General features: G+C 40.8%; 1 protein-coding gene across 4 annotated transcripts in view; it reads left to right on the forward strand.

Moving 5' to 3' along the window:
• Positions 1-1,288: 1,288 nt before the first annotated feature.
• The window catches only part of dab2ipb (DAB2 interacting protein b), a 191,504-nt gene continuing 165,029 nt past the window's right edge, over positions 1,289-27,763 (forward strand). For 2 of the 4 annotated variants that reach the window (XM_035390340.1, XM_035390341.1), the window contains exon 1: positions 1,289-1,483. In XM_035390340.1, coding sequence (XP_035246231.1) covers positions 1,309-1,483 — 175 coding nt within the window. In that variant the 5' untranslated portion in view covers positions 1,289-1,308. Of the gene's footprint in view, positions 1,484-23,500; positions 23,729-27,763 lie in introns of those variants that run through there. The other 2 variants (XM_035390346.1, XM_035390347.1) reach the window with 1 other exon arrangement.

Raw genomic sequence — 27,763 nt, forward strand, 5'->3', positions numbered from 1 at the left:
TCTTCAATTTTTCCCCTGAAACCTGGTTTCCCAAAGACCAGGATACATGTACAGAAGAGACCTCATGAATAAATAATGGAATGCTCATTAATGAGTTTGAGTATGCCTTTTAAGTTGTCAGTGGATACTGTGGTTAACTTCCACCTTGCATTTTGTGGGTGATTCACAGCATGCAATATATAAGTGCGATACACCTGCCAGTATGTCATCCACTGGAATGTAGGGGAAAGTCTGGTCCTTTTATGTTCAAAGTTTTAGCCTGCGTGCAAATACCTGAATTCTCTGGCAGATGCACCTCGCTCCTGAAAGGAAAACCTTTTTAAAACTGAACAAAAAGCTATAGAATTTTCTGAAGGAGTGATTTTCTGATAAAGAGGACATTTATCAGAAACAACCTCCCGTCTCCTGGAAAGGCTTTATACTAGATGTTGGAGCATTGCTGCAAGCATTTTCTTCCATTCAGCCAGAAGAGCATTAGTGAGGCTGGGCACTGATTGGGCGATTAGGCCTGTCTCGTGGTTGGCTTTAAGGTGTTGGATGGGTTCAGGTCAGGGCTCTGTGCAGGCCAGTCAAGTTCTCCCACACCATTCTCGACAAAACCATTTCTGTCTGGACCTCGCTGTGTGCCCAAGAGCAGTGTCATTTTGAAACAGGAAAGGGCCTTCCCCAAACTGTTGGGGAAGCACAGAATTGTGTAGAATTTCATTGTATGCCGTAGCATAAAGATTTGCCTTCACTGGAACTAAGGGGTCTAGCCCAAACCATGAAAAACATCCCTAGACCAAGGGGTGTCCCGATACATTTGGTCATATAGTGTATGTTGCCTGGGTGATAATGAGATTCTTACAGTGTTAGAATTTCACTAGTATCATGTTTGTCATTACTTCACGTTACTTAAATTTAATTTTAAACGTTACACAGGGAAAGGTGTGTGTAATTCACAGTATAAAAAATGCAAAACAAAATAAAGAATGACAATACTGCTGTTTGCAGTTATGACCCACCATGAAGGAGAAAAACTCCTACAGTTCAGTGGGGATTACCTTCGCACCTAAGCCCAGAGCCCACTCAGACAAACCAATGGGATCTTACCAGCTGTGACAGACTAAGTATTCCACCCCTCAAGTGTGCTGCAGCTCGGTCCCTTTTCTTCCAAGCCACAAAGAAGCACCCAACGCGAACGAGTGTTTAGAGCGAGCAGACGGGGGAATAAAGGGACGCTGTGTCTTTAAGAGCCCGGAGACGCTCGGATGTGGAAAAAGGCCTGCGTGAGTCTCCAGCCAGTCATCTCAGCCGAGCGGGAGCCAGATGTATCACAGCAGCCTGAGAGCGCAGCCAGAGCTCGGCCAGCCCCGCAGAGCACAACCCGGCGAAGAGCCTCCGGACCGCGGCAACACGTCTCCCCTCCCCAGCGGAACATGTAACAGCCCACTCTCTGAAGTTATGGAGCCAGACAACACGGCCGAGCAAGAGATCCACAATGGTAAGGAGAAGGGGGGGGGGGGGGGGGAGCAGACCACTCAGTACCAGCTAACCAGTGCTGCTGTTGCTCTGTGTTCAGGCAGCTGTGAGAGACTGCACAGGGTTGATGAGACTAACAGACCCCTGTGTTCCTCAGTTCACTGCGTGCCTCTTTCTATCTCTGTGTTCTGTTGTTCTAGCTGTGTGCCCTACATTTTGCTCGTAGAATCGACAGGGAGCTTAAAGGAAATCGAGGGTCTGAAACTTTCTGTGAACGTGCCTTTGAGTACTTGGCTGAGGAGAGAGCCTCTTGTGGAGATGGGGTGATGAGTGTGGGGAGGGGAGTTCTGGAGGGCTGATCCTCATCTTTGTAGAAATCGTTGACAAGCACTTTCAGTCCCCTATTTGCCGGTGTGATGAAAAAAGCTCAATAAAGAATCTTACCTTTCTTTGCTGTTATTTGCCATTTCTTTTTGTTTGTTTGCCTTTTTAGATTGAAAAAAACTTTTTAAAACCCTGTCAACAGTGGATATAGAGAATATGCTTTCAATGCTTGTCTCTGTAGTATTTAATTTGATTTTGCACAATTTCATGCAAAGTTCCAATCCATCACAATAGCTCTGGGACTTTGAAAACATTATTGGCACATGAAAACAGATGTCTCTATTGTCAGGAGAAATGAAATGCTGGAAAAAAGTTTGAGAGTGAGAAAAACAGAGCCAGACAAACAGACTGTGTGTGTGTGTGTGTGTGTGTGTGTGCGCGTGCATGTCTGTGTCTGCGGTATGAGTTCGTTTTGCTTGCTGACCAATATATTTGGCAAGCTCAACTGCATATCACTGACAGAAAGTTCCTTCTAAACATTTCCAGTCAATATTTTAACTTTTTTAAATGAAAAAAAAAAAACTAGACTAAATTTAGTTTTTTCTACTGGTGTGACCATAGAACGGCCTAGTGGTGAAGGCCGTATATTCAGGAGGAATGCGGTTAACAGAATGAGTCAACGTCTAAAATATTTCAAAAGGGTTAGCTACACTTGCCAGCTCTTGGTAGGCTGTAATACTTTATTTGTTGGACTCAGTTCCATTTCCACGAGGGTAAATAGAAGGGAGGTTTCATTGGAGGCTTTCATTGTGGATTCTTCCTGACACAGGCATTTCTGCTTATACTTTTGCTCTGTAGTTCTTGGAAGGTGTGGGATTGCTGAGGGTGGTTCTGGGAAATTGAGGAGGATGCGTGGAGATGGATTGTCCTGGAACCGTGTACTTTTAATCATACCTGGCACAATTATTTAAAATTATTATATGTTTCAGATATTTGGGATAATGAAGTCATAAGCAAAGGTGTAAGATTTAAAATAATGCTGACAGTTTTTATTTTTGCATTGTGCTTCTCACACCCCGTTGATTTTAATTGTAAGTTGCCTTTTTCTTTAAATATAAATGGCTCTTGTGTTATGGGTCTGCAGCAACTGGAATTGGAGCTCATTCCAATGAGCTGATTTTTAATAAACTGATTAAATGAATCGTTCATTCAGAATCAGTGAGAGAGTACAAGCTTTTGTGTGATCTCTACGGCCTGCTGGCTTTCAGACAGCAAATCAAATACACATGTGCGCTGTATTGCATGTCCTTGGATGTTAATGGCCCTGCAGTTCCCCAAGGGCTTGCGGGTTATGGGAGCAACTTCTGACCCTCTTTGTTTTTTGTTTTTTTGTCCTTTTGATCCCACTTTTTGGTGTTGTGAACGGGTATTTCGTTGACATACTGCTACCCGCACGCAATTCATCGTGCCAGGCCTCATCTGCTTCAACGCGGACTTTCAATACCATGTTCAATTACCCCATCGTCCCCGGCAGTCATTTATCTGCCAGGCGGCGGTCGACACAGAGCCCAACCCTGCTCCACAGATGCACCTCCAGGGGGCAGGGGGAAGGTGCACCTTGCCTGCACAGAAACAGGTGCCTTTGTAGTGGCTTTCAAAAACATCAGCCCTCTGGGTAAAGCTTTTGAAACACAGTTTATCTGGTTCACGCAGTGGATTGCAGCCTCAGCTCAGAGCACAACGGATGGACATAAAACCTGCTTATTTAAAAAAAAACAAAAAAAAAACAAACAGAGGTTGCCAGTTCAGCAATCAGTTGTTTAATGTCAAAAGCAGTCATTTTGTCAGAATGGAGCTACTGTATTGCCTTTGAAAAATTTTCATTGTGATGAAGATCTAGGTCAAGTAGTTGCCTTAGCTTTTTTCTGAAAAATACATTTTGGTACTGTCCCATCTAAAGCTGTTGGCTGACTCCCAGGTGTTGCTGAGAAGTGACTGATTGTGGAAACAACCAATATCAATATCAATGTCAATGTCATGTTAGGGCATGTTTGTTTAACCAGTCATTAGTTGCTGTATGCTGTATTTTGATAGTATACTTAGGGTTTTGCCATTGTTGATTATTAAAGCAAATATATATTGAAGCAAACATTTTGGTTGATTGATTATGGAGTAATACAGAAATGCAAAATTGGAGCAATGCACCACACAAAGTGAATTATGGACGTATTCGTAAATGCCCAGGGGAAAGATCTCAAGCATTGTGTTTCATCACCACTTAAGCAATCTTTCATTCTCAGGTCCAATTGTAACGGGATGTCTGCCATACTTCCACAATCATATTAAAGTGCTTTTATCAAGTCAATGGCGGGATCTGTGAACGGATGTACACAGGACGCCAGCCCGCTCTCACTGGCCACAGTGCTTTGAGACAATGATGCGATGCAGCTGATAAATCATTTTTGATAAGGCAGTCTCTTGTAAATACATAACAGGTGGCTGTCTCTGGGATGTTGTGGGTGGAAAACCCAGATCTTGGTACAGAGCAGCAGGGATGTTTTCAACTTTTCATTGGAAAATTAAGCCATTGTGGAAATCTCGAAAGCACTTCACCATGTAACAGACTTGCTGTCTGCCACTCAGCCCTCAGACCTACAGAAGCAGCGTGATGCACAGAATGGCGATTCCAGGCCTTTTCCATTAAGAACAAGGTCAGGCCCATTTTAGGAATTAGAATTAGGGCTTTATATACAAGCAGAGAAAGGAAAAGCTCTAAAAGCAATTTGTTTTCAGGTCAGCAGTGGGAGATGCTTACAGGTTGTCTACCTGTGTTTTTTTATTTATTTAAACCTGTAGAAGAAGAAACCCTGTTACATTACAGGGTTTTCTCAGGTGGGGGCTGGATGATAATGGTGCAGTGGTTAACCCGTTGATTGCTGGTACAGTTCCAAGTTGAAGCTCTGCCATTATACCTTTGAGCAATGGCTGCTGTAATATGCTGTACGTCAATGTGTATCATGAGAAAATTAAACACACATTTAAGAAATCATACTGAATGATGGCCTCTGCTATGAAAATAAAGAATTTTCTAAATAAAATATTTATATAAACTAAATAAAATTAATATCTGAATAAACATACTGAATTTGCACAACCATGTGTTGCAAAACCCCTGGAATCACGTTTTGTGAAGGGGTTTGGTTTTTGGACCCTGCATTCTCGTAGCCTCTGTACACAAAGATCAAGTGGTTGTTTCCTGTCATTAAAATGCAAGCCATTATAAGAAAATGGCGCATTGTTAAAATGAAAATATTGTGTTCAAGTTTTCATTACTAGACATTTAGCCTAGAAATGAGAACTTAAACAGAGTGTACAATTTCATAACCAAAAGTCACAGTGTTATTTTTGAGGTTACGAAGCAGAAAATGGGCATAGTTTCTAAAACAATCACATTTTCATCAGAGGTGGGGTACTGCTTTGCTTGTGACTTTCAGGGAGCTTCAAACATTGTTGAAGGAGCAGCTCATTTCTGGACAAGTAGCACAAGCGAGCGCTCTAAGCCATACTTTAGCTGGAAGCAGATCCAAGGCCTGAATTGCAGTGGAAAAAAACACAATCCAAGCCTGTCATTGACATGTAAATGTGTCCCTGTGTTTTCTGGTTTATTTGAGCAGAGCTGAATTCCTGTTTAAGAGGGCAGTGGGTGGAGTACTGGAACAATACCATTCTCTGGGGTTGGACTTTGTGGGTGGACAAATTTGCTGTATAGCATTTTGTTTAAAAGAATTGCACCAGAGTATTTGGGACAATTCTTTTGACATTTGAAGACCAAACAGAAGGCAGTTTTGTGTGTTTCTTTGCTGAAGGAGCGCAGCGTATCTCCCCTTAGTAGCTGTCAGAAGCTGCAGTGAAATATAAAAGTCCCTTTGCTTGTCCATCTCTGTGAAGTTTCATAAGGCTGTGCATGTTTGGAATGAATACCCTTTAAGATGAAATCCCTAGGAAAGATGCATGACTATGAAGAAAGTTTGTGTTGTCTGTAATGGTGAGCCTATTGTTAATTCAGCAGACATGCTGTGCTCTGACATGGATCATGAAGCATGTTTGTTCCACATGTTCTCCTGCCTCACTTCACTGGCTCTGTCTTAGACTGACAGTCTCTGGCAGACTGTAATTCTTTTTGTTTGTCCATGTGCATCAGTGTGTTTGTTGTATATGTGTGAATTGTGATGTACAAACATGTTTATTTAAAGTTGAACAGTTAGCTACTGTGGGGCAAATATTGAAATGAATACCCAACCTCCCCCCCTGTCCACAGGTTCTGACTGTGTGAAGAGAGAGATCTAATCTGCATACTTTGCTGTCCCAGCTTCAAAAAGGATAATGAATAATATGAATTAAACACCTGGTTTTAGACAGGTTTATTATACCCTTGATATTCATTACACATGATAGATCTCTCTGGGATCTCATGGATGAATATTCTGTCTTGTGCTTAACACAGTACGTGTCTTTGTTCACACCATTTTACATACAGTTAATGTGTTATTGTATTCATAAGCACCTGTGTGAGGGTGTAGGAGAGAATCTGCATCTGTCTGTGTGTCTGTCTGTTTGTGTCTTTCTCTGTCTGTGCTTGCTCTTGTTTGAACGTGGGTTGCGTATATAAATACATTTCCTTTGATTGGACTATCACTGGCAGAAATGACACACTGGTTGTTAGCAGCAGTGTGGTGCACATTTGTAGCAGCAACTGTACAGTGCAGTGCATGTGCAGTCAACACTTGCGTGGCCAAAGGACTTTGTCTGGTGTATCATATGTGCGACAGTCACCGCGTGGCAAGAACTTGTGTTACCTCAGAATAAAAATTCCCTGTTCATTATTTGCAGCTGAGACAGCCAAAGGCTTTAATATTGCATTACTTCCCCCAGCTGAGTTCAGTTAGGGGAAATGAAAGCAAGGTTCAGCTGTCCCTTAATTTTGACTAGGACAACACAGAGAATTTGAGAACAGGCACTCTATGCTTCCAGGTCTAATCCTATTGACGAACCTTGACTCCTAATTCTCTTTCTGCTTCTTGTCCCCATGACTAAAAAGAATTGAATAAGACCACATGGCCTTTCAGGCAGTATGCTTCCTTTTTTCAGAACATGATTACATTTGGCATAATTATTTATGTTGTTTAGACGATTGGATACCGTGGATACCGTTAAGGGGGAGTTTGCAGTACTATAGCACTGCCAGAGCTTGAAGTTGGAGAAGCAACAGAGTTATTGTGTATGAATAAGGACGTGGTCCTCATCTTGCCCTTTTACATGCTGTCTCTGCCTGGTCCTGTGCAGTCAGCAGTGTTTCTCCAGCCTGTGATGCCTGCAGATTTGTGGCTTTGGTTTGTACAGTGGTGTTGGTTACCCAAGCACAGAGCAGTGGTTTCAATTGGGTCCTTTGAAATGACCACTCTTATCTTGATCATGTTGTTCCAAAGTGACTGACGGTACCTGCACAACCTTATGGCAGTCACTGTGACAAAATGGCAGCTTGATGTGGACCCAATACGATAAAACAGGAACGACTGAAGGAATAAATAATGAATCGTTTCCATTTATTTCTTTTAAAAAAACAAACCAAAAAAAATTAGTGCGTTTGTCCGTATTACTCTTGCTAGCCAGAGCTTTCTTTTCCCTGGATGACTTAATCTCAAAATCATTTTTAATAGGGTAATTGAAGAAAATGTGCTCAGGTGACCTAGGACAAGGTGCAAATTTTCCCAAGTCCTTAATGCATTCAGGGCAGATTTCATCACTGAATCACAGTTGGACAGATACTTATTTATAGCATTCAGTCTAAAATGATTGTAATGGGTGCATTGATTGTCCATGTCAATTGTTCACCGATTCAGATTTGTTCTGGGTGCAGATCTTTGATGTGTCAGGCTGTGTGACAGGGGTCCAGGAGGAGCAGTGGGCTTTAATGGACGGGCACACACTGTGAAGCCTGTTCTTCTGGCTGATTACTTCCCTGATTAGGAATCTAAATGAAGGCCCTTGCTTGTGCTGCAATCGTTAGGCAGCACTGATCCCTCACTCAGCACAGCTAAAGAATCACTTATGAAGGCACTATCCTCAAGGGCCGTGCTGCGGAATGTGATTTGCATGAATCATGGGCTAGGGGAAGGGTTCTGCTGCGATCGTACTACATCTTTCTAACGGGAACCGTAATTTAGGGTCCTCCCGTCACCGCTAAATCGCAGCTTTAAATTTAGCTGCCTGATGAGAGCCGCAAGGGCACAAACTCCGTCACGATCGACCAGATCAGTTATATGATTTCTTTGAAAACTTAGCGTCACAGGCAGCTATTTATCTGCCTCCCCCACCTCCCCAGTGAAGCAGAAAGCAGGTTCTGTGTGTCGACTGCATTTTTCAAGGAGAGAGCAAGTAGGGGCTGTCTGCCGTGGGGAAAGAAAGCTTCAGAATAGTAGTTGTCGAAAAAAGTGTTTACCTGGATTAGTGCATTCTCTATGAGCCAGCATTAAATGTGATTAATGCCTTTCTACACATACTTGTAAGGCGAAGTGAAACTGGGGCTTAAAGTGAGAGTGTATATTTTGCAGTCAGTTGCCGTAGTTGTTTGGATACTGGACCAGAACCATAGGAAAAAAAATTTGAATCCTAAACAGCTGCCTCTGTTTGTTCCAGTCAGTACCGGTTGTAGTTTAAGCTCAGTCTGATACAGAACAAAAAGCATCCACTGAATGTTAGTGATGTAATAATGATAAATGCTAGATGTAAATGCAACTTAATGCTCTCTGGATCAGAGGGCATACAAATTGGCGAAGAAACCTGATCTGAGTGGAGCACAGCAGGGCTGTAATTTTCCCCATTTGTTGATAGCGAGGCCCCCGCTGTGTGTGTTTGTGTGTGAGTGTGTGTGTGTGTGTGTGTGGGTCGGGGGGGGTGGCTCAATGGACAGTCCCGGAGATATGGAGAGACACTGTGTTCAGATGGAGGGCCCTCGTGTGCATTTACCATTGCGTTTGTTTCCCATCCATCCACAGCTCTGTTTGTTTGTCTGTGAGTTCCATGTCCATGTCCAAGCTGTCCATGTCCTTTTGGAGAGATCTGCACTACATCTTATTCTTAGATGCTGCCACCAATAGGCAGCCTTGACAGCCAGTTTTCATTTGGCAAGATCATCCAAGGGAAATAGATCATTAATAAATAATAAATAATTACAGCATGTGTTCAGTGTATTCTCTTTATGTGCACAATAAGCCCTGGCTGCCCGTGATGACACTGTACTTTTCAGGTCTTGCATGGTAGTGGTTTCCACAAGACAAGGGCCCAAGAGATGTACCGAGAGACAGACAGACATCTCTGCACAAGTGTTCAATCACTGGAAAGCTTTCATTCCAGCCTGGCTTGCCAGTGACCAAATTACCAGAATGATCAATTTAAGTGATAATACACTTGAATCCCGATCCATGATATTCTGCAGATAGCATATACTTTACATCACGGCCGCATTGAAATGTTCAGCTGAGTAATTGTGTCCTTGAAGTAAAACTAATGTCATACTGAGTCACAAATTTGAGAAAATCAGCATGAACAGAGTCACCCTCTGAGACCTGAGTCAAAGACTCATACTGCTGTACAGGAAGTTTTCAGCACAGAATTAATCACAAAAGAAAGAAACCAAGCCAAAAAACCTTGCACGTCCTGAGCAGGGGCCCTGAAGAAATGTGCTTCATAACCATTGTAATTTCATAATGCAAATGAGCAAACACCTTTTCTAAGGGCCAACAGATATATGTGAATTAATGTAAATATGCAAACGCAGTTCAGCTGATCTAGGCAGAATCAAATCAAAGTTTACGAGAAAAATATAGAGTTGTTTCTTGTGAAGTTTCTTTTAGTTTGTGTTGTTACATTAGTATGATAATAAGGTTAGCTTCAAAGGCACTCATGAAACACAACTTCAGAACACAGGGATAATGATTTGTTGGATGTAAAAAGCCAAAGTTAAGTCAGCCTTTTTAGCTCCATCTAGTTTGGATAGCGACTTCTAACGTTCCATTTAGGGATAGTTGTTTATAAAAGCTTGGGTAAGGACTGATAGTTTGTCTGAGAAGGTGTCTATAAAGTATAGTTTGCTTTCTGTGGTTTTTGGATACTATTTCATCTTTGATATATGTTTTTGATTGAATGAGACAGTTTTGTGATATTTTGATATTTTAGATATTCAGAGAAGTTTCCGACAACTTACTGGGTTTATAAACACAGTAGGGTGTTCAGGGGTTTGTGGTCTATTATTTTTCCAGAGGCTAGAAATATGAACAGACTCATTTCATATTGTTTATTTACAATTATAAATTTAAATATCTTTTTTATATTGTTCTGGTACTTCCTTCATTGCATGCAGTGATCTTAGGTTGCAAGCACCATAGGAAACGGTTCAGACCTGAAATAATATTAAACATAATTTTTTAAACAGTAAATGGTTTGAGAATACAAAAACTGGATACACATACCTAAAGCCTCTGGAAACATAATGTTGCTGAACCTCCTTTTGGAGTTACTTGAAGTGTGTTTTCTTGCTTTTGATTACAAACCCCCCCAACTGCCCCATGCATGCCCTTGTAAAATTAACAGGTCGTCAGAACGTCTTAGCATATTGAACCTCCTTTTATAATGTTGAGGTCCTCTGTCTAGTAAAAACTATGTTAAATTTCAACACTGATTATGACGTTGAATTGCATCGATTCTTTAAAGAAACAGCATTATTCCCTCTGCAATGGAGATGTCTAGCTTGAGACTCCATACAGTGAATAGTGTACCATCAGTTCTAGTGTGTTGTCGGGACCCTTGCTGCAACAATGTCGAATTTTTAATAGCATGCACAGTAGATTGTCACAAGGTTCACCGATCTGCTGTATAATACAAACGCTATATTGCACATTGCAGTTTAACTTCAGCTGTGATTCCTTGGCACATTCTGTCTGTGGACATCTTGGTAGAAGACCTTTGTGGAGTGGATAGAACCTTGGTTTGCATAACTGATTGGCCAGTAATGCTTTGATTGCACATGCATATACATTTGTAACTCTCTATCAAGGTTGAAAGAGCCTGGAGGAAGATAAAAGTAGGCAACTTCAGTGGATGGTTGGTGCATTATGTTTGCAGATTCCATCTCCACTCGTCTGCATATGTAGTCATAGCAACTCCATTTTCTCTCCTAATGTTCTATGCTGTAATAGTGAAGAACCTCTGTTGTAAGTAAAACTGCTTTTTCTGCTTGTGTAAGGTAAATTGAATATAGTTCAGAATGTATTTAACAGGCTTGTTTTGTCAGTTGCAAGGTCATAGCAGCTAATACAGTACTTCCACAGAGAGAAGCTTTTTACTCTCTGATGTATATAAGGAGAATGCTTCGTGTCAGACTGCTGGTTTTCAACAAACATGTACTACTGCGTTTTTTTCACAAACAAAATTGCTGAATTATAACATGACAGACATTAACAGTCCACAGCACATACAGTACTGTGTTTCATGAGCTAGGCCTATGCGATATCCTGGTTAATACAGTCACTTGTGCGTGTATAACAGGTGCGTATATAACAGATGTGTGTATTCATCAGCCCACATCTGTGTAAGGCTCATCTGGATTACTGGTGGAAAATGTGTAGGCCTCAATGGTCTACTCAGTATAATGCATTGTTAATGCTATGTGCTATTTTAAGTATACATTTAATAGAATTGTATTGGGACAGCCTTCCTACTAGGGCAAAAAAAAAAACTATTCCTAAGCAATATCCTAAACATTTCTAAAGATACTAAATGAATATGGTTGCATTGGGCTTTACAGTAGTCCAGTATGTGTTTGGTCTGTTGTTTCTTACTCACTGCATTCTTAGTGAGTATTGAAAACAGTCATGGGCGATTAATTTTGACCTACAGCCATTCTGTTCCGTTTATTTGTTTTCCATTATATTGTAAAAACTACTCACTTGCTTAATTGACCATGTCCAGGATTGACTAGTTAGTTACGGTGAAGTGTATCCCTTCTGTATGCTATATGACCCGAGTGGGAGAGCTTGTGGAATAGAGATAGGGGTCATTCATATTTATAAAAGGGAGAAACACAAAAGATGTGAAAACATTCAGTTAACATATCAAGCCATTTGGTGTATAACAACTTATGATTGCAGAAACATAACAAATGCATCCATGCAGGTGTACTGCATGATACAATTAAGCAATTAGCATCCTATCATGGTCTCCTATCACCTCCATTTTGGTTCAAGTGGAAAAAGTGTAAGTGCCCAAAGTTCATTACATTACATTACATTACATTACAGGCATTTGGCAGACGCTCTTATCCAGAGCGACGTACAACAAAGTGTATAACCATAACCAGGAACAAGTATGACGAAACCCCTAGAGAGAAGTACCGGTCCAAGTACAGGGAACAACCGCATAGTTCAACTTGGACCCTGATGGTTAAACTGATTAACACTAACAACGAGAACGGCAACAACGCAATCTATGGAAAAATAAAAATAAATAAAAATACAAGTAGTCGTTAAGACAGTTGATGCGCCTAAGTCACCTATGAAACAGCTGCCTAGTTACAACCCTAAGTTTAGTCATTTACAGGGGGGAAGGGAGGGATGGGGAGAGGTGCAGCCTGAAGAGGTGGGTCTTCAGTCGTCGTTTGAAATGGGTCACAGTCTCAGCTGTTCTGACCTCCACAGGGAGGTCATTCCACCATCGTGGGGCCAGAACAGACAGGAGACGTGTTCTGGAAGTGCAGGTGCGAAGAGGGGGAGGTGCTAGGCGTCCTGAGCTAGCAGAACGGAGGGATCTGGCTGGCATGTAGGGTTTGACCAGTGCCTATGGTTTTTGGGGCATTATTGGGGCACAGATGGCAGAAGCTTCAGTCACTGCTTCAAGCCTGCTCAACTGCCTAGTGGTTCAGTAGGAACAGTGGCTAAAGTGACATCTGCATTTAGATCTATGGGAAAGACACCAGTAAATAGGGCCGGACATCATGGTCGAAAGCGCACATTTGATGAGAGTGATACTCGTGCATTAGTGCGATATGTAAGGAAAAACAGAAGAGCGACTGTTCCTCGGGTGACCAAGAATGTCAATGCAGGACATGATCAGACTGTGTCAGCGAGAACAGTCCTTCAACAACTACACCGAGAGGGAGATTATAGTAGGGTTGGAGTGCATAAACCCCTAATTACAAAGACAAAGGCGCATTTGAGATTTCAGTGGTGCAAAAACCATAGGCACTGGTCTATAGAGATGTGAAAAAAAGTGATATAGTCAGATATTCTTGACAATTGGGCGAGTGCTTGTGTGACGTACACTAAGAGAGCGGTACAGGCCTGAATGCTTCACCTCTACAGTGAGGGGATCCAGTGGCTCTGTTATGCTATATATATATACATATATATATACACACACACAATAAATATTATATATAAATATACGATAATATTAGCTGTGTGGATCAATCAAAGAAAACATTACTGTAAATAGTGCCTTAAGTAATAGTGTTTACAGTGTGAACAACTTCATGTGTTGTGCAAATTTAGGAAATTTGATTTTTTCCTCTGTGGTCAGTGAGATAGGGTTTTTCTGCTTGCAGGATGCATATTAGTTTGATGACACATAACTCAGTACTATTGGTGGCCCTGTGATGTTTTGAGTCCGAATTCCCTTGGAAAGGAACTTGGCTCAACTTGTCTTCGTACAGCAGAGCAGTTAACTGACCCACGTTGCACACAAGTGTCTTTGTCTCTGAGGCAGCAGCTGTACAAATCCCAGCTCTCAAATCTCTGTTCTGAGAACGTGGTGGGATATATAAGTAGGAGGTGGTATTTCAGACTGCTCGTCAGTTTTGTTGTCACCCGTTCATAACAAAAACCACTCAACACAATTTGTAGGATGTGTGACACCTGTCTAGACAAAGCAAATGATTATTCCTGCAGTTCAGACGTTATTTGTCTTTTGCTGACTTTAATTTATTTAAGAATTATACGGTATTTATAAGCTTATCAGGTAACACCAGGTCTGCTGTAGCATAAGATATGACATGACTGAGTAGTATTTATACAGACGTCTCCTTTTCTTGTGGCCTCGTAAAATCTAATCATATCTCCTGAAAACACACAACTCATTGAGTTGCAGTTAAGCGTAAAGGTTTTATGAGAGAAGAAACCATTGTGATGATAAATTTAATTTAATGTCAGAGGCTGCCAGATTGGACCACCCGAGTTCTGTCTCTCTGGGCAACCTCTTCAGATAACCAATAACAGCTCAGCTGCATAATGTTCAGTATAAGCCTATTGGTAGGGCTTGAGCATGAAACAAATATACCGTATGTGGTTTGCTCAAGGTTCATGAAAGTCGTTCAAGTCGGAAGGTACAGTAGATGCTCTGTGAGGTTTGTGGGCATTGTCATACTCGGTAGGATGTGGAGGGCTTGTGAAAGGTGATTATTCTGTTCAAAATATGAAGATAGGTTGTTGGGTTGGGTCTGATGATGTTGTTGCTCCTGCATTTGAAATGACTGTAACAACAGAAGTAAGGGACTGGTGGGATATTGGGAAATGAGTGGTGGCAATTGCTGAAGACTAGACACTGCTCTGAAGAGAGCTTAACACTGTTACATAATATGTTTTGCTACATGCCTAGCCCACCACGCAAATGTTGAAAGTAACTTCTGCGGACGTGCGGATGCAAATAAACGCATGGGTATACGCTCTATGTCTGGGTCTCCTTGTCATCAATTTTTACTGAAACAAACCGCTTCTGTAAGAGGAAAGCAGGGTTCCTCTGTGTCCATGTGTGGCACAAACTGCAGTTCAGTGCAGCGTCTTTTAAAACTGCTGTACATGTACAAAGAAAACATAATGTTTACGATATGAATGCCTAGTGGTGCGTCTAGATAATTCCAAATGTTTCGAGCATCAAGGTTATACATGAATTTTCTCATTTGCACAGATTATTCATATGTTGTGAATGCAACCTGTTCGCACAGAGGCTGAATATGGTGCCTTGTTGTCAGACCAAGGAAAGGGATAGTCCTACCTTCTTCACATGATTTGCGGAAAGGAGATATTATTCTTGGTAGAGAGACTGACCTGAAACAGACCAGTTATCGCTTGTTTTAAAAACAGTGGGTGAGCCTGCATACTTAATTTGACATGGCATACATCTGTTGTCCACAGCAGTCATGTTGCATGACATATTTTACAGTTGGAGAAGGGAGATTTAAATTCCTTCCTTTAGCACCAGGCTTAAGATAATTGACTTCACATAATGGTATGTTGTCAGTCTTGTGGCCAGTAATGCAAATTTCTCAACTGAAACTTCAGTTCATACATAAGTGCATAGTATTTCCTGTGTCCAGATGTACTTCATGCAAATGTTGGCTCCCTTCCCATCAGCATGACCCAGACTATGAGATTCAGGAACAGTCCTTCATTCGGGCCAAGGACAGAATACAGCAAGCAACACAGTTCATATCACTAGAGGCTGAAGTTATAAATAATCTCACCAATCAGGACACATTCTTTTTGCTACAGGTAGCAGAACTCAGAAATAATTTCCCTGCCTTTCCCATGGTTCTACATTTATAATATTCCTGATCTCTGGTGCCTGCATGGAGAAAATGTGAACTGGTAAAAAAAAGACAGTGTGATGGACATAATTTATACTGTTGTGTGTGTGGGATATGATAATTTGACATTAAGAATTCTGTAAGATTTGTTCAAACAGTAACGCACATATTGAGGATGTGTCCATAGAACAATGTGTGAGAGTGGGTAACTGAGAAATGGGTGGTTATTCATATAAAATAGTGAACTCCAGTTTTAATGTTATACATTATGTAGGTGGCAGAGGTAATCTGTAATTTGTCATTTTTTGTGACAATTGAAGGCAGTTCTTAAAATAATTTCAGCGTTTAACTACACCGTTTAATTACACAGTCATATCAATCATATCAATTACACTTGTAAAATAATTGTTGCTTGAAATGAAGAATATACTGCAATTGTATTGGAATATATATATTAAATAATAGGAATATATTGCGAAATATACACATTGTTTCTGCTTCCATGTGAATGGGATGTATAAACATTTGTTATAGTATATGTATCTGTATAAAATATATCGATATAAGAATCTAAAATAATTGGACAATTAGCGGCGCAGCTGTTTCTTGGTTGGCTGTGTGCCGTTGCATCATTAGCTTATGCACAATGATTCTAACAAAAGGTGTAGAGTTGATTCTAGGTGTGGAATTTGCATTTGAAGCTGTTGCTGTAGTCTCTTAGTATGAGGTCCAAAGGAGTGTCAATGCCAGTAAAGCAGGCCATCATGTAATTTATGGTAACAAATGTTAACTCTCCCCAAACTGAAGAAAGAACAACTTTTTGTTGTTTTCAAAGCTTCAGAGAACAATACCCACATGCCATTATTGCAGTTATCCCACTCAAATGTTTTGTGTTTGTTTGCTTGGTGACACTGATTATTTTGTTGTTATAGGCCATTAACCATCTGCAGTATACAATTAGTGTAATTTGCAATTTGCTGAAAGATATTTACACTCTACTCCTGAATTCACAGGAGTCAATTTTACAAGACTGTTTCCTCACTTCCACAGAGGTGTAAGTGGTTTCAAAAGACTACTTATAAAAGATGCAGACTTATGTTGCTTTGTCAACATGGGTCTACATGGAGAAATGCTAGTGAGTAGCTAGCTATTATGCACAATCATATTTCTAAGTAACATTCTATATGAATTGCATTTTTTCAGATTTTCTTTTCAAAAAGATTTTCAGAGCTAAATTTTCTTGTCAGAGACACAGTATAATGCTATCATTTATGAAAGTATTGTTGCCAAGAGCCCATGGTTTTACATTTCTGCTATTGAATGTAAATACTGATACCATGTAATCCTCTAGTTCAAAGCTTTATTTTCTGGCCTCCAAGTTTTTTGTGGTTTTAAAGCTCCTGTGACTTCCATTGTAAAATCCCTGTGAATATGTGTTAAAGTAGTACATGAAGATCAAACAAGGTTTTTTGCTGCATACCAACTGGAAGCAACTGTGTCCAATTGGGAAATGGCTTGTTGATATATGGACTCAGGGTGTGCCATGAATCTACTCCTCGGCTGTTAATATTTACACTCATACTCATTCTATTTATAGTCATAAATATTAAGATGACTGTCCTGAATCAAATGGCCCAAAGCACTTTTCCCAATTCTCTTAGGCTGCCAAACTATTTTGCTTTTGTCAGACAAAATAAGTGGTTAAAAACTATCCAGCTCATTGTGTTTAAGCTATTGCTGTAACTTGTGATAAAAAAATATTAATGGAGTTTATGTAAAAAAAATTCAACCGCACTATCTTGGTAGCAAAAGCTATGACTGTTTATGAACCTTTTTAGGATGTTTGATATTTTTCATGTTTTGCAGGTTTCTCCCCCCTTCCCCCACTTTTTTAATTTACTTTTTTGCTTTAACAACCTAAGAACATAGCTTAGTTTAAAACGATTGAGTCTCCTCCAGTTTTGAAACCTGCAATCTTGTAGTTGCAAATTTAGGCCCCACCCTGCTCCCCAGACTACTTTGCCCTGTTATATGACTGATGTTCCCTGCAGGTGCGTAGTGGAAGTGGAAAGCACCCTCTAATCACACACTTCCGCAGAGCTCTTGGATGCAGCTGACACACATGTGACTGTGGAATGTGTCTAGCAGCTGCTAACCTTCTGCACAGCATTACTGAAAGTAATATTGTTGATTTTCAGACGCATGAAGAATGAAACAAAAATAAAACGTTTGAAAATTCTTTAATTAAAGTTGGACACAAAGCGCATCGCTGTTATATTCAATCTGAACTTCTGCTCATTAGCGCTGGAGTTTGAGCAGCAGCACGGAGCGTAGAGTCGCTCCTCAGGGCACTGCTCTTACTAGACCAGGGACTCCTATGCTGCTAGGGAATTCTTCAATAAGTGAAGTATTAAAGCTGCACTTTGAAGCAAGATTCTTCAGCCAAGTATCTACAGTATAATGAACAGTCTGTACAGCTAATACACAATCAGAGTAACTGTAAAAAAAAATGTAACAATTCAACCTCTGAGGTTTAGAAGCACATTCACATATACCTGCACTTCTCAACTGCCTCTCTGTGCTCAATGTATGTATACTGGGACTAATGTGAAATCGATAAAGGTAAAGTCTGTAGGAAGCACAGTCTGGAAATGAAGGAACTGACACTCTTTACAGTAGGGATGTTGCATTTGTGATCATCCAACAGATTTATTTAAGCAAGAAGCAAAGGGTTGTTGGCTCTCACTTTCTTAGCTGCTACCACTGACCTCTCTCACTTTTGCCATTCATTTTCAAAATATTGTGTGAGTTTGAAAAGATTTGTTTGGCATTGGTGTAATTTGCTAATATCCAATAGGTGTTTTGCAGTAGTCAGTGATTCAAAAAAAGGCGCAGCAGTGTGATCACCTCTGAGCTACAGGTCACAAAGTGGCTTTGAGGGGGTGTAATGTTATGTATCTGAATCGTCCTTGCCCAGGCATGTACGTCAGATCTCCTGGCTGATTTTCCTTTTTATTTAATGTTCCTTCTGCAGTCATATTTAAAGGTGAGAGAGCTGCCAAATTGCCACATTCAATTTATTATATTAGTTTTAGTTTTGTTTCAGCATATATGCCTCACCCAGAAATACCCTGACTCTATACTGCATATTTCCATATTTCTATGGACTGAAAAACAGTTTTTAACTGACCCAACAGATTTCACATATCTTTTTTTCACACTTGATTTATCTGAATTTGATAGGCTAGTAGTGGATTGCCGAATCTGACATTGCGCTTTAAGCCTACTACACACACTATGACATTTGAAATGTACAAGTGCACTTCAGGTGAATCTAACTACTACTGCTGAATTCGAGGAGTCGAGGCCAACTATCCTTGCAGTTAAATTAATTATTTGTCTTCAGCCTCTGTCCAGTATTTATTTTGGCTTCACTCTTGCAGCTATTGCCATTATGTCATACTCCTTTGACAGATTATGCAAATTCTATCTGGTTCTCTGAGAAACAGCCTACAGAAAACAACTGTTTCTTTTTGGCACATAAAATTGCTGAATGGTTATTTTTCACTGGCTGTTGGCAGGACTCTATGCTTTCTGAAATTAAGCCACCTCTGTGCAATGAGCATGGGAATAACGCATAAATAGAATATATTATTATTAGTCAACAAAATTTAGTGCAAATTTCTCGCCGGGCAGAACTTTACTCACAGCTTGTTGGTACCCACAAGAGGCATAATAATTTATAGGAATATAGGAATGCTTATAGGAATTTGTAACAATGCATGTTCTGAGATGTTTAAGGCATGCTATGCAGAATTTATTTCCTTGCTTTGCTCCTGCGTTTACAATCAAAAACATCTACTCCTCCATTCTCAACCCCACATACACCCCACGATAACAAAGCTAATGCACAAACAAAACAACCACATATTTTGCTCTGGCTAGCTATGTTGGTGTATTTATAACATCGTATTGTAGACTGTTGGAATCACATCTCCTTCAAAAATACAGCAATAGCTGCATTCATAACTGCATGCACTCAGGCAGTCACAAGTATGTCAAAATGCTCACCTGACATATCCAATGGCAAAAACTCCCACTTCGCTGTCATATGCAATAAAGTTACGAGGTAGCTAGCTTTAGCTTAGTGGTGATGGAATAGACCTACAGTAGCCAATACTACTATAACACAGCAACAGCGGGTTTCAGTCTGCTCTCATCTGCCTGGCAAAGTTCTGTAACATAAGCATGCATATTCACAATCACATCAATTCATTGTCATTTTCCTTTATTTATTTATTTATTTATTTAGCGTCTTTTTACAGATAAGCAGATCATAATTTTTGCATTTTAAATACAAAATGGAATCCAACTGATTGCAGGTAAATGCAAAAGGATTCAGTACCTCTTTCTCTACCCTACTATAGCTATTCATTCTAGAACATGAAGTTTGGAGCATCAACACGCATTTACATTTTTCCCCCTGGATTGTGAAGCTGAGAGAGAGGAAACCACTTCACTGGCATTCAGTGTTTATTTTGTTCTACTTGTGCAAGCTCGGAGGGGATTCACTTAAGAACAAGTCATGCTAGTGTCATTTCAGTGTGCCCTAGTGTGTCTTTAAAACGAAAATACTGATTAGTTTCTAAGATGCTGCAGTGGTGGCTTATTACTTATAGTCTACTAGATGTGGAGAAGTTGCACCAGTTATTTTCTTGTGAATTAAAATGATGCGATGCTTCACCTAATGTAACATGGAGTTTTCATCTAATGAATGATAAAAAAGCTGATATACTCACAGGTAAGGGATGTGTAATACATTTTAAATTACTGCCAATAATTAGCAATGAAAAAGTAATTAAGCTGAGATTGCATGGGTTATTACGTGCTTTCCCAGAATTATTTTAACAAGATAGTCCTGCTGCAGTCTCTTCTCATGTCAAAGTTGGTGCAATTAAATTTCTTTCTATTACATTCATTTTGTATAATATTGTCTACCGTTTAATTACTATATTCTAGTTTTGATACAGGTTTGGGTGCTTATCTTGCAACTGAAGTGAACCTTTCCAGTCACTTTTATTTATACAGATTTTTGTTTTCTTTATCAATTCTTTGAGGTGTAAATCGATGTACAGTACTTATCAAAGATTGAATACTTGAAGTTGTGTGCCTTCAGGGAGTTGTTTTCCTGCTATTTCATCATAATTTGTTAATCAGGACAAGACAAGACAACTCAGTGCAAGATGAACTGAACCAAGAAACAGGCTGTGGCAGAAATCTGAGCTGAACATTGTTAAAGTTGTTTAGGTTCCAGTGGTGTGCTATAAAGTGCTGTTTAAAGTTTTTTTTTTACTGCATCATTTTCTTCATCATGTGCATAGTTTTTTAGTCCCTCTCAAATCCAGAAAGCACTGGATCTATAGCAATGTAGGGGGTTCAGGCCAGTGGCTTTTCTTAGGTATTGTCCTTACCTCATGGAAAGGTCTCCAGTGATATTCGGCATATAGGGGTGCAGCTCATGTGACTACCTGTGCTGAGAAGCCTCATAGAAGAAAAAGGGCTAAACTGATGGCAATGGTGTGGAGGCAGAACCACCCACTCCTCTTTGCCTCTGTTGCGGCCAATAAACTCTGAAGAATAGTTGCAATTAGGACCTCCAGATCTGTTCCTAACAATGCAATTCTTTCTCACGTCAGGAACTGCAATAGATCCTCCCTGGGCTAAAGGTTACTGACCTCTGACCTTCAGTTCAGGCTGTGACATCTTTTTGCCTGCTCTCAGTTCCCGTAGTGTATTGAACTTGTTGTTTGAAAACTTGAGTAACCCCCACTCATTGAAAGCTTAATGGGCCTCTTACACACACACACACACACACACACACACACACATGCAAGGGGAAGGCGAGATGGGGGTGGGTGCTCTGTGTAATAGAGAAAGATAAAGAGAGACAAGTCAACTGAGCTAAGGTGGATAAAGTTCACCGCTCTTCTTTGGCTGTTGTAACACAATAGCCTTAAACCTTAGGTGACCATTGTCTTAGGAATGGCATTTCTTTTTAATTTCATGATCCATTAAATTACTTAATTGACACCGAGTCTAGTTATGGAATTCTCAAAATAGGGCAATGCTTTTATTTTGAAGGGTAAGCCAGTCTTACAAGTTTTTATTTCATTTTTATCAACCTCCAATCCACCTGGTCCTATGCAAGGAACCATTCAGATACATTTGTTTCTCAAAGTTAATGACAGGCGAACTTTTTCCACTTAGATTAGGAATTTGTTTTCTGTAGAATTAATTGCATTTCATTTGAATGACATTAAACCAAGCAAACATAAAAAGCTACTATAGCTGAATCAAATCATGACATATATTTCAGTTATGGAATGCAGAGATAGATGTGCTAATGTCCCTCATGAATGTGTAAATTAGGTGTTTGCAGTCAGTATTTTGGAACTGTGCATGCAAAGAAAGCATTGTGTTGAATTCACAAACCATGTTGGAGATTGCATACCTGTTGCCAAGGCTCTTGACAGGTTTGAGAAGAAAACCTTGGCCAAAATGAGAGAGGCGGCCCACAGTATGCAGGGAGGCTCATTGGTCGGCGTATTGTTGATGAATATTTGTCATGTTAACCCTTGTGGAAAAAAGTAACCAAATAAAACTATTCTGTTCTACTTATTCTAATAAATCCATTATGAACATGAAAATAAAGCATACCATTCCTGTTTAGGTGCGACCAGCCTGTGTTCGAACTTGGTGCATTGGCATTACTGACCCAGTTCAGAAATCACTACATTACCAATATGCTAGAGCTTTGAAAGTATAGGTTCTAATAAAATTTTAGGACTGACCGTCAAAGTGCCTTATAGAGCTAATAACAAAGTCACAGCTAATAACAAAGAACATTTGTTCAGAAGCAAAGTGGTCGACCTTTAAGTTTAGGACTATTTTTCAAATTCTTAACAGATAGTCATAGATAAGTTAGCCTATATTGTCTTTAATAATAAACAGTGGCAAGATAGCAATGGGCATAGCCTACCACAAACTGTTTAGAATTTTACAAGCGCTAAAAATTTTTGCCTACTCGTGTTCTAAACAACAAATCCTTGTATTAATGTTACCATGACTGACTACACTGGCTTAACCCTTGGATTGTATTCAATTTGTCATATTTTTGATTACATCATCCCACTCCATTCTTACGTTATGGACCTGTGCATTTTGCAATAACCACACTGCTTAAAGTTGAGGCCATGCTGTTCCATATGTTGTTCTTCTCATTGGGTGCAATCTAGGCATTTTGTTCCCCAGTTCAGTTACAAGTGTCTTTATTTCTCTATCAGAAAAGCAAACCTCTATGCAGTCTTGGGACTGCCATATTGGTAGAGATCCATGCTCTGTCACTCTCTAACCTGCACTGTTTAAGCGCTTCCCAGTTGAGGCAGTGAACAGCTCCAAGCTGTAGAGAATTAGTTGCAGCACACCTTATGGTGCAGATTGCACTAACAGTTTTACTATTTTCAGGGCAATGAGCGATTATGGGCGTGGATGAAAGGCTCTTTGGCCCTGCAGTTCTGGCTCACTTTGCCTGACCTGTGTGCCCACAACGCAATCTTTGTGAATCAGAGCCTGCTTTTTAAAGGGTGCTATGAAAAGAAAGGGAAAGTTCTCCATTGTTATAAAGTGTGCTAAAAGTAGCCTTGAGATGACTGGTAGATCCTTCTGCTTGGGCCTAGGCAAGGCCGAGATGTAGTTACTGTTTCTGTTCCTAATGTTTCAGTGCTGCACTGTCTGTGCTGCATGCTGAAGCGAGGTGCAACGGAGTCGGGGTGAGTCAGGGCCCCTGTTGTTCGCTGGTCTCTACGGCCCGCCCTCTGATTGGTCCTCCCCCAGCCAGGAATTCAGCTCTGAGCAGCTTGTTCATTCCCCTCTGCCCGAGGGCGTCAGAGCTGAGAGCAGAACCGCGTGGAGCCCTTCCTTTCAGAGGAGGGACAGAGAGGGAGGGGGAACCGCTACTACTCTACCGCATGCCAGCCCCTCTCGCTTTCACTGAAACTCTACTTTACTCTGAGCTTGAAAGGGGGAGGAACTGAACTCAGATTGGCTGCCCTGTAGGAATATGCGGTGAACTGGATTCTCTGTGGCTGCCGCTGACTGATTGAGCAGAGGAGGAGAGAGAGAGAGGGAAAAAGAGCAAGATACGGGAACGAGGGAGAGAGAAAGAGAAATTACAAGTTGTTAGAACTTGTTGCTCTTGGCTTTTTAGCGTGGAGGATGGGATTCCCGGGCTGAAGCAGCAGACCGTCTGAGGTAAGAGCTTGGCTTGTTTCCCGCTGCCAGGGCTTGGGGGGGTCTGGGGAGCTGTTTATCTCCTCACTGTGAGAAAGGGGCTTCTCCCCAGGAGTCTACACATTCCCCGGGTCTGCATTGTGCGGGGGAGGGAGGTGTCTGTTCAACCGTCTCACGTGCCAATGAGATTCACAGACAGCCTTTTTTCTACAAAGTGGGTGAATGTGTGAATGAGAGGCTGGCTTTCAGAAAGTTTTGGAGAAATTCAGAGATTTCACGAATGCATCTTTAATGAAACTTTTATCATGTATTGTTTTCTTTAGTGTGATCTCCATTGGCCATTTAACTGCAGTGCAGCTGGAGTACTGTAAGAATGTGTGTAAAAACAGAACCCCTAAAAGCTTTCATTTTCACTATAGTATAAGCATGCCTTTCTTTTGTTTGCACAGCTCTGATTGCGGTGGTGTGTGGCATGTATCTGCTAGCAGCAGTTTTTAGCAGTTTTCCAACTTGAAATCTAATACCTGTAATTTTTTCTCCATGTTTATTTTCTTGTATTATAGATTTGGAGGTTCTGGTTCTACATGTATTTGGTGATGCTTTCTATCCATTTTATGTGTACTTGTTTTCCATTACATTATGTGATGTTTTCATGGTGTCTGCCTGTGCTTTGACCATGGAGTGAGTCTTGGCGGTTTGCGGCTCAGTTGTATGGTGCGGTTGTGGGTTTGCCCCTTGTTCCGTGGTCATTGTTGTCCTATTAATAGCCCGTGGACGGCTGCTGGAAAAGGAAGTGCCCTTGGAAGTAGATTACAGGGATGTGGAAGGGGTGGTGTACAGAGGGTGATGGAGCTCCTTCGACCCCAGCACAGTCCTGATACAGATCATGCTGTACACACTGGCTGTCTGGGGCAGCCATGTTATTTCCCCAAAGGGATCATGGGACCATCATCCAGACCAGGAGAAATCCTGCTGGAACCTGTACCACAGCCAGGACCCCTGCATCCCTGCTTTAAACCTCAAATGCAGGTTGAAGCCTTTGAATTGGCATTTAATTCTCCAGTGTTTATTGTGAATGTTAGGCCTATATATAGAATCATTGCTATTGTTAATTAAAAAAATATATTTTATATATTGTATAATCTTACTCAAGTAAAGGTTTCAGCTGCTTATGATGCTTCTGCATGTAATGGTATCTAATTATGACTGCACATTGTGGTTGTCCTGTGTCCTGTGCACACTGAATGCTGTAACAGCAAACCTGTTAGGCTTCTTCCAGTCCCTTAGTTTCTCATTTTCTGTGTAGTAGAAAAGAGTTGGTGTGTGCTCCTGGCACCTGTTATGTAGTAATGAGGCATAACTGTCAAATCTATCTGCAGAGCAGAACCATTGCCGTAGTAATTGAACTAATAATATGATAAGCCTAAGCATTTTCTTTTTATTTTTACTTGAACACATACACAACAGGTTATTGCTGTATGTACCTAGCGTCTAAATGCATCTGCATTATCATGCCCTATGGTGGGGCGGCAGTGTTGTATAATGGGTGAGGAACTGGTCTTGTAACCTAAACGTCACAGGCTCAATTCCTGCCGTTGTACCCCTGAGCAAGGTACTTAACCTGCATTGCTTCAGTATATATCCAGCTGTATTAATGGATACAGTGTACACCCTATGTAAAAAGATGTGTAAGTCACTCTGGATAAGAGCATCTGCTAAATGTCTGTAATGTGATGTTGTGATATTTAAGGCATTCAAGACTATACTGAATTACCAGTATTTAAATTCATTATTGCATTTGTATGTTACATTCTCTTCGTGACCACCAGCAAAGTCTTGTTTTTACTAAAATACTTTTCTGGTATGCTTGAGGCTTTGCATCTTCCATTATTTTTACAGAATTTGTGAATATTCAAGGCCAGCACATTCAATCAGGCTCAGGGTTCTTTCAAATATTTTAAAAAAAATATTCATATGCATTTATTCCCAACTCTTGTCATTGTCACTTTCTTTCAGTGTAATTTTGATTGAACATTTTTCTCTAGAAATGTTACCTTGAAATTTTTTTTTTTTCATGAACCGTTGTAATCTAGATAAAATGGTTTTCCCCCACCATACTTCTTATTGAGGTTGATGACTGTGCTTAAATAGCTTGTGTACTGTTGTGCAGGACTTGATAAACAGGAGTTCTCAGTCTGACCTTTGACATTTTTGCCTTTACAAAACATAATTACATTAGCTGTGAGCTACTGTGATCCTGAGAGAGAAAGCCCTCTGTGATGTACACATGGAAATACAGGACAGTGTGATGTGTGTGTGTGTGTGTGTGTGTGTATACGCATGTGTTTGCAAGACAGCTGCAATACCCACAAAATCTATCAATTAGCCATTTCACAACTCTGTGCCTTGTTAACAAGCTTCTTCACACAAACTTTCCACTTAAATACTTAAGCAAGAGGAAGTCCTTAGTGTTTACTAACCTTGCATTGTTTGAGTGTTGTGTAATGTTGTGTACTTTAGCAATTCAAGAGCCTGCGTTCTGCTTCTGAGGTAATGGCATTCTTAGTGGAGGAATGTGTTGTTTTTACAGATGCGCGTCAAGCTGTGAGGGACATATGTTTGGCTGGCAACCTCCTCTCTGCACAATGCCTGTATCGACAAGGCTTTGTTCTACAGATTGTTTCCCTGCTTTGAGAAAACAGGAAGAGCTTACCAAGGTTTCCCCTACTGACATGAAAACTTTTGAGACCTTAAATCTGTGAAACTTTGTCAAGGATGATCTGGCCAAACTTCAGAGGCATTTAGACACATTAATTAAATACCCCTAAATCACTGCAAGGCAGTGTAGTGACTAGGGTCAACAAATCTGCTTCTTGCTAGCATATTTCTTGCTAGTACTCCCACCTCAGCTAATCACTTAAAGAATGTATGTCACACCCACACAAAATAATCTTTATCTTAAAGCCTTGTTGGTATCCTTGGCCTTAGATGATAACTTTGTATGACATCATCTGTGTAGCTAAATGTGATTATAACTGACTGCAGGTTAAACATGCACTTATAGTGTAGTTAATTACTAGAAGATGTATGTCACAGCTGATCTGATTTATGTACTGCAGTGTACACCTGTTATGTAGCTGTAGGGCACTACATGCTTTATATGGATGCAGGATAAACATGGGCAACGGAGAGAGACCTCAACAGGCATTAGTGGCCGGCAGAATGGTGTCCCCTAACGCCTGGCTTCTCATGCTTCTAATGATACAGAAGCCACTGTTCCAGGGATAAAATGTTATATGCGTGGGTTGCCTGATGGGAATTTAGCAGTCTGATGAAATCATTTATTTATCTCTGAAAGCAAAAGATTTTGTAAATCCATCTCCGGTCTCAGCAGAGAGGACTGGGGGGGCAGAGAAAGTTTCCCCATGTCATTCAGAACTTTGCAGTGTCAAGTTTGCGGTGTCAGGTCGAAAGTGTTCTCTGAGCCCTGTCTGTCCAACAGCTGATAGAGCAGTGTAGAGAACATGTAGACCTGTCTCTCAGTCTCTCAGTCTCCCACTCATAGATATGCTCTGGCAGTCTGCCAGCTTTTTTAGCAGGCAGGGTGGGATTTAGGGCTGTTTTGGAGGATGTTTTGCACATCACACCTGCAGAGAGGGAGGGGAAGTATGCAAGTGGTCTCGTGGGCACGCCTGGCATACTTCTACCACTGTAAGGGCAAGCGCAGAATACTGGACTGCAGGAGCGGGCCAGGTGTGCCCAACCTCCTGCCATGTCCACAAGCGGGAGAGAAGGATGGAGCTCTGCAGGGATTGGAGCTCATTTGCTGCGCTTCCTGTTTGGCCCACAACCAAGCATCAGAGATCAGGATTTGCTGATTTTTATTTCTGATTGGGAAACTAAAGATGGCGGACTTTGCTGTTTGTTCATGGATGGTGTCTGGGACAGGGAGCTCAGACTTTGGAAGCTCTACAGTGTAATTGTTCACTGTAAACTACAGTGAAGAGATAGCAACACATAAAAGTACAAATGGTTGCAGTATTTCTGTAGATGCAG

Source organism: Anguilla anguilla, chromosome 14 (genome assembly GCF_013347855.1).
Source record: "Anguilla anguilla isolate fAngAng1 chromosome 14, fAngAng1.pri, whole genome shotgun sequence".
NCBI lineage: Eukaryota > Metazoa > Chordata > Actinopteri > Anguilliformes > Anguillidae > Anguilla > Anguilla anguilla.